This window comes from Buceros rhinoceros, unplaced genomic scaffold (assembly GCF_000710305.1).
Source record: "Buceros rhinoceros silvestris isolate BGI_N320 unplaced genomic scaffold, ASM71030v1 scaffold1719, whole genome shotgun sequence".
NCBI classification, from domain to species: domain Eukaryota; kingdom Metazoa; phylum Chordata; class Aves; order Bucerotiformes; family Bucerotidae; genus Buceros; species Buceros rhinoceros.
Window position 1 is genome coordinate 9,282 of NW_010430709.1, and position 7,983 is coordinate 17,264.

Here is a 7,983-nt window from a genome sequence, read left to right on the forward strand (position 1 = left end):
TGTCTCGTGCCAGACCGGTTCTGTCTGTGTTGCTTGGCTGGTGGTCGCTCTCTGCAGCCGCACCGAAATTTTCCGTGAAGAGCCAGTGACGAGGGTGATAGCTCTGCCATCAAGGTCCTGGTGTTCTGCAGCTACACTGGGAAATTCGAATACTTCATCTTGGACTGGAAGAGAGGGTGGAATTGTTTATTTTAAATATTTTCCTTCAAGATCTTTACAAAAAAATAACTTAAGCCTGGGGAAGGGAGGGGAAGTAGCACCCTACATGAAGCAGTGGTATAGTTAGCGATACCCATATGCTGCTTGGAAACTGATTCTGGCCTTGTGTGTGCACATTTCCTTCTCCCTCTACCTGCATACTCAGAGGATAAGGCAGAGCTAGAATTGTGTCCTATGTCTCTCAGCCCCTGCCAATACATGGCTTATAAGGAGAAGTAGAATTTCCCCGATTATAATTTCTTTTCGGCTGGGATAGGTGTGCCCGTATAGAGGGTAGGGAGCCTCAGGCAGGAGACTAAGGCACCACTGCAGAAAGGGATGTTGTAATCTCAGGGCTGACCATAAGCCACAGCGCAGTGGAAAGTACACGTGCTGCTCTGTGTGTTGACACAAAGGAGAAACTAAAAACGGCAGCAAGGACACTGGCCGTTAGAGAGGATTAGAGAAATGGTTTAAAATAGGTGCAAAAGTGCTCTCACCTGGAGGAAGAGATGGACTGCTAGGCAGAGAGCCATGGTTGCTGCCTACTGAGGTACCTCTGGAAAATTTCCTGCATGCCAGCACAAGCAGGTCTCTGCATTGCTTATGGCAGTTGGCACCGCAATCTGTAAAGAAAGGAATTGTCAGGTCACCAAATAGAAAGCCACAACTATCTGATAATCCCTCAGGGCTATTAGTGGACAGATACCAGGAGAGACTTTGAAGGGACAAATACTTTGACAGAAGGTGTGAAGGGAGTTACAGCAGTGGATCACCTGGTATGAAGGGTGCTATAAAATATAGATCCTTTCCATAGCAGCCAGTCATAGAAATCTGTCAGCAGAAGGGAAAAAGGGGATGATGTTTTCATCAGAAATTATTCTCAAGGAAGAGACCTGGAATTACCGGTATGATCTTGTGTATGCCATGCATAAAGCTTCTGCTCCACTCCATCAGTCCTCAAAAAGAGGTGATTTTTTTATTATTACTATTTGGCCCAGCAGGACCCATTATAGTCAACACACTTGGTCATAAGACACTGGAACGTCCCTACTCTGAGTCTCTGGAATGACAGCTGGAGGTCAGCGTAGACCACTGTAGGTTACAACCAGTGAGTAGCTGAGCTAGAAACATCAGCACGGAGTAAGCTCTGTGGATGTGTATCATCCACCTGGATGAAACTTTCAGGATGAAACTGGCTGAGCGCCTGCACCCCTAACCTCTGCTGGGCTTTGCATCGCTGCAGATACACTTATCTGAAGTGTGACTGCAGTACAGATCTTACCTACAAGAAAGAGCCAAAGGGTAGAGGATGTGTGCCCCAAACACAGGCTCCCTCTCCTCTGTCTCCCTTGCCCTTGTTTGAAAATTTCTGTCTCCCTTGCTTCTCTGTTGCTGCTCCATGACCTAACATTTTGTTCTAGGCGAGCCATTACCGAAGCGTTGTGATTTTATCTCTCTGCTAGAAGAACCATTCTGCTCAGGACAGCAGCTCTAGCACGATGGGTGAGAGGTCTGGTTTCTCCCATATAGAAGTACCTGCCCAGCTGTGATTTTACCCTAAAAGTATCATTACCCTCCTCCCCGCCCCCCAAATACAGTAAAGATCTCTCTTGGCGGCGAAGAACCTTTTTCATCACTCGTAGACGACACAGTTTAGCTTTATCTCATTATCCACCGTGCTGGGGTAAGCAGCAGTGTTAGAGGTTCAAGAGAGAAGATGACAGCTCTGCTCAAAGGCAGAAATCATCCATAACGGGTGCAGCACTCTAGTGGTGCTGGCCTATGGACCAGCTGGTAGCTGCTGCAACAAAGGGTGGGCACTAATTATACTTTTGACTACTTTAAGATCTGAGTGAGCAGCTCTCCTCTCTCACTCTCATACTCCATTGCCTACAGTTTTGACTCTACAGAACTGCTTCTGCTCTCTCTCCACTGGGCCGCTGTTACAAGCAATGATGCAGGACAGAGCTCAGCTTTCAGATCTCCAGTTTACAGCACTGCTGTGGCAAAAGCCTATCTTCCTTCCCTCATCCTACCACTAAAAGTGTAGGCTGCAGCTGGCCCTTTTGTGGCTGCTCAGATGGCAGTAACCAAGAACAGCCCCTCTCTGATGAAAAGATGTTCACAGGTGGAGAGGGAGTCAGGTATACGGCGTATCCTAAAACCCAATACCACCTATTCTCCACCCTTCTTCTGGGAGCCAGTGTAAGACTAAGGGAAAAGGGTGCATATAAATACAACTGTGAAGCCCCAGCATGGATGTTCCCCTGTGAATAACTGAGATGCAACTACAACTGTGGAAATCCACAGTGCCCTGCAGCCAGAGCTGGGCTGCTTGAGAAAGCAATAGTTCCAGGACTTTAAAGCCAGTGAGGACCACTGCAGTGTCATTCTCGACCTGACCTGCTCAATATGGTGCAAGGACTGCTTAAGAAATCTAATGTTTTATGAAAGCAACGGAGGTGGTTGTTAAGAGTTCTAGGGTTTTTTTTTTCAGCTGAATGTCTGGAGAAGATCTTGCAACGAGATCTGCTGGGCAGTCTAGGAATTAAATGTTTCTGTACTTCTAGCTCAGCCACCATTGCATTGCAAGGCCAGTTAGGCCACGGGCATGCAGAGGTACCCGACAGCCAGCATCGCCAGCAGACCTTTTCCTGACCCCAAGTCTCCAGAGGCATATTTCAGGATGTCTTGGTGTTAGGATAAGGACACTTGGTTTTCCAAGATACAAGGTCTTTGCCGGTAGAAAGTGACACCTCATAGGGTCAGTGGCTGCTTTGGACATTTAGCTCACAGAACCTGTGTGTTCCTACTGGGTGCTATGTCCCCTAATGCAATGAGACTTCCTAGTGTACCAGCAGGCACTGTTCACAGGCAGTACCAAATGTAGAAGCAAAATTTGGATGAACAGATGTTATTTTAGTAAAAAATACAGTTGATCTACTTGTGCTAAACCCCACCAGCTATAGCTTGAAAAATCTATGCAATATTGATTTACCTTTGCATTTGTAGCCTTGTTTGATTATACCCCAGAGCTGCAAAGAAAGACAAGAGAATGTTAAGGAACCAGAAAAGAAAAGTGGAAGGAAAACAAGGTCACAGTGAGGAAGTACCAATGGCTACAAAAGCACAAACAGGATACAACTGCTCTTAACACCCTTCCTGTTAGGCAGACATCCCCCTCTGATTGTGATAAGACTTCTGTGGCTCGCCCCTTATTTCTACTACTTACAGAGGGACTACCAGAGAAGGAGAGACACAGATGACATTTGCTTCCAGGAATGGGTGAAAAATTGCCATCATATCAAGCTTTCTGATACCAGCAAAGCACATTCTGATTCTGGGTTCACTTAATGTTATCTGCGGGGGAATTTCCAGTGTACATCCATTCTCCAGATACATGAATATCTCGTGCCATTCAAACACAGCAGAAGAAAACACCACTGGGGATAAAAGCTAGGTTCTTGGTTCCCATACTGGCCCCCAGCACGCTTAGCCATAGCAGTCTGATTTGTCCCCCTGACTTTTTCCATTAAAAGAAAGGTTGAAGACTGAAACAGGCAGAAAAGCCAGTGAATTCCATCTTTTCCTCTTCCCAGAAGCCGTCCTTGTTGTCATACATAACAACCAAATGCTAAACTTCCAGGAAGCAGTGTGGGCACAGGCCCACTTTTCGGAAGCTTTCACAGCAACGTGAGGAGGGTTGCTTGGAAGTAAGAAAATTCCCCAGAAAATTGTTATCTATTCCCTCACAAATGCTGTGTTTACAGCCATGGCATTGTAAAAACAAGCTTTTTCGCTCTGAGAGGCAGAGAGAGGAAGGGGAAGATTTTCCAGCTCTAGCATTAAAGGAAAGAAATTGTGGACTCCAATGTTTATTTATCCTGAACTCATTCAAAACATTACCAGAGAGGGTGAGCACATCCAGGCAACTGAAACATGGACACTCACCATATTTATAAGAATCCATGCACATTATGTAGGGGCGAATATGGTCATTAAAGAAATGCTCAAAAGGAAATGCTGGAGAACATTCAGCTTACAAAGGAAAGAGGAAAATCAACAGAATAGGAAGAGCGTGGGGCAAAAAATTCCATACACTGCACAAAAGAATATGCAAAGAAAACTGGGGGCTTGGAGAAAGCGAATAGATTAGACGAGGTGAAAGAATGGTGAATAAAAGAACTGACATCATCAGTGTAACATAAACATCACTGGAAGAAAGGTGCCCAGAAAGCCTGCTGCTTGCTCTTTTCCTGTTAACGCTGTACTTATGCACAGAGAATGCAGACGCTGCGGTCAGGCAGTGCCAGTGGAGCCCCCCAGCTCCTCTTGGAAGAGCAGCAGTGACTTTTTCCACGAAGTCTCTTTGCCAGGATCACTGCAGAAGACATGGATTGTTACTCCTTTCATTTAAGCTCTAATCTGCTCACACTGAAGGTGATCCGCTCTCACCTTCTTAGCTCTGTGCCTTCCTCCTAATCCATTTGGCGGCACCACTCTGTGGTTACCCATAGCAGTTACAGCTTAGCTGAAGGGCTGTGTCACACATTCTGACCGAAAGCTTTGAATCTGTCTGACACAGCTTTGCTGCCAAGCTCCAGGGTAAGTAAAAGGGTCTGTGCAAATTCAGATGACAAAGCTCAGCAGGATGGCTGGTTACCTACCCTGCCACGCAGTGCAATTCACACTGTGGGACAGAACTGTAACTGGCCGTGGGTGTATCAGTGTCATGTTGCTTAATGGCATTAGGTTTTAGCTTGGCCTTTAAAGTTCATATTGTTTTAATAACAGATGTTTTACTGAATACTGAGTGCATTGCACTGTCACATCAATTCATCCTGCTGCTCTGTCAGTGCAAATTATTTTGACTGTGAATCATTGCATTAGTTTGAAATTACTTTTCCACCCGTGGATGAGCAGCACTGAAATGCAAAACAGATTTTGTAGTTGGTTCCTGTCCTGTCAGCCCAACTCATCCTCAGGACAATGCCAACGACTATCGTGAGCTGACAGGAAAAATGACCTTGTTTCCATTTCCTGTACAACCCCTTACTCACTTGTATACACTCACTGGTATTCCTGCACCGGATGTAATCAGGCAGACATGAAAAATCCAAAAATGGCCAATTAGCAAATCGATGCAGAAGAGAAATGTCTGCTGGAGAGGACATTTCAGGTCCTCGGGCTTTGCTGTGCCATGGAAGCCTTCCAAACATGAACTGAGTGTCACAACGCAATGACATCTTCCCAAGGCTGCAGGCAGCCTGAAACAATAGGCTGAGGCCAGTGACTGCCCCTGCCCCATCAGTCTGCTGGAGCTGTCAGCTCAAGAGCCCATCAGCACACTCCTGAAATCAGCATTAACCAAGTCGCCTCTGAGGTTTTTGCGGGTTTAGCTGAAACAGGTATAATTCCTTCCTCCCTGTGTCCTTGACCTGTGGTTGCGATAGGGACCACAAGCATCTGATCAAGACTGTCGCGTTGCAAAAGAAGTGAGCGGAAGGTGGAAGCGTGGACAAGAGCAGGAGCATGAGAGCTGCTCTGAAAGGAGCCACATTTTTGCAATTAGCAGTGCCGTTACTGTTCCTTTCAAACGCGAAGAAATATTACTCGGTGGAAAAGTTCACAGAGTACTGGAGATTTCGCTGCTGATAGCAGAGGCAGATCTGTGCTGGAAAGCAGGGATGGTGTGGTGTGAGTGAGTTTACACCCCGTACATGGGCCGCACACAAGCAGAGGGCATGGCTCTCCGGCCTTACTGCTTAAGCTGTCTAAATGTAGACATTTGATTTCAGTGGATTAAAGTAACTTTTAAATCATAGTGATTCCTTTTTCTTTACTCTAATTGGTTTTTGAAGTGGAAAAGTTAGAAGACGTTTACAAACAACACAAGTGTTCACAAAACCAGTCTTTTACCAGCTACATACAGAGCACTCTTAATAAGTGGCATTTTGTGAGCTATGGCTGAGAGAAAAACCAAATTAAACCCCTCAACAAACAAACTAAAAAAATTCTTATTGTACAGAACTGCTGAAAGCACTTTTGATTTCTTGACCATATTAGAAGATCTGTTAATTCAATAGAGAAAGGATTAAGGCTGTTATGGCCATTCAGGGAATTATGAACACAGCTATGTTGCCATGTGCAATTTCCTGAGAAAGAACGGTTTTTGCTTCATCCACATCCTCTGTTCCAGACACCCCTTTTCCCTTGAGCTTGTTTACATGGGAAATCAAGCCAAATTAAAGAACTTAAGATAAACCAAGTAAAGCCATTCATATAGTTTCTGATATCCTTTAGCTAACATAATTTTACTCACCCCCCCTTGCAACAGTAAAAATTACAATGTCAGTATTCAGGAACCACTACAAGAAAACTGGATAGCACAGCTACAACACGAGCAAATGTTTTGTGCTTCTGAATGAAATGAGGTAGATATTTGGCCAAGGAATTTTAGCAATGTGTGGAGCAGTTTCACCCCGTCTAAATTAAAGGGTAAATAATTGTGTTTAAGATAAGCTATTATTAAAAGCATACTTACAAATCCTGCACAGTGCTCACAGAAAGTTGGTTTAAGATATGTCATCTCCTGGAAATTATGAATAAACCCTGGTCCCATTTTACACTGGAACTGTGATTTAGCTCTCAGAAAGTAAGCCATCATTTCTTCTTTGCTAATAAGACCATCTCTGTTAGGGGAAGAAAAAAAATAGAGTAGATCTGTCACCTCTCATGTCACTGAACAATCCAGGATTTTCTCAATGCAAAAAGCATGCAGCACACAAAGCATATTCTTTGAAAGAGCTGCAACAGTCCTGGCAGGAAAAAACCCTTAGAGCCTTTGCGGCTCTTATCCTTTATTAAGCAGCAAACGCTGAACTTACAGCATGGACCTTAGTTTCTCACCTGTTCGTGGTATCAGAGCACAGACCAGGCCATGAAGTGAAGGATCCTGACTTCACTGCTCACACAGACTAAGCGGTTTTGCCGCGGCTGACCACCAGCCTTGACAGCCAAAGAGAATCTGGGCAATAAGAATGACCAAGCCCAACTGGCTAGGAAATATAAATACCTCCTAGAATATCTGTTGCCATCTCTCTGCTGCATGCACTCACTTCCTCTGTCCTGTACATGAGTTATTCGTTTCACCAGTCTGATGCCTGGTTGGGATACAGCATCTTCACTGTAATTTGAATGTATTTTAGTGGTTTTGACTCAGTTCCAGTAGGAATTCCTCATTAAGCTATTTATGATTTTTAAAGCACGAGGTGAAGAACAACTCCAGCCTGGGTAGGCTTATAGAACTAACTCAGCATAAGAAGTTAAACGAGAACAGAACTCAGCCTCCAGTGATCTTCAGTTCCTTAGGTGAGACGTCAGACAGAAGAAGCTTGAGGGACGCTGTTTCCTCAATACTTGGTTTTTATAAGTTTTTAAATTAAGGAAAAGAAAAGAAAACCCACAAAGAAATCTCCAAACTTACTGGTCTTTGTCAAGCACACAGAAAGAGTCCAGAAAGGGGAAGTTGGCAGCTATACTTTCAAAGTCTTCCTGAGAAATATAGCCGTCATGGTCATGATCATAGTTCCTAAAGACAGACTGGGAAAAAAAAAAGAAATTATTGTCCTAATATCTAGCCAATCCTGAATCCATACCAGCTCTTCAGCCTCATAATTACATGTAACTTAATGTTCAACATTACAAATCAGATGCTCTGCTGCCTTGTTTAATTGCTTTTATTTCTGCTTGGTACTTCAATATACATATTTATTGGACTGT

At 44.3% G+C, this 7,983-nt stretch overlaps 1 protein-coding gene across 1 annotated transcript in view; it reads right to left on the reverse strand.

The window, feature by feature from the left end:
- LOC104499586 (ras guanyl-releasing protein 3-like) overlaps nt 1-7,983 on the reverse strand; it is a gene marked incomplete at both ends in the record, with an annotated part of 14,534 nt that overhangs the window by 292 nt on the left and 6,259 nt on the right. Inside the window, 5 exons of the mRNA XM_010143111.1 lie at nt 18-164; nt 699-824; nt 3,200-3,236; nt 6,746-6,893; nt 7,688-7,803. Of these exons, the coding sequence (XP_010141413.1) occupies nt 18-164; nt 699-824; nt 3,200-3,236; nt 6,746-6,893; nt 7,688-7,803 (574 nt within the window). The remainder of the gene's footprint in view (nt 1-17; nt 165-698; nt 825-3,199; nt 3,237-6,745; nt 6,894-7,687; nt 7,804-7,983) is intronic.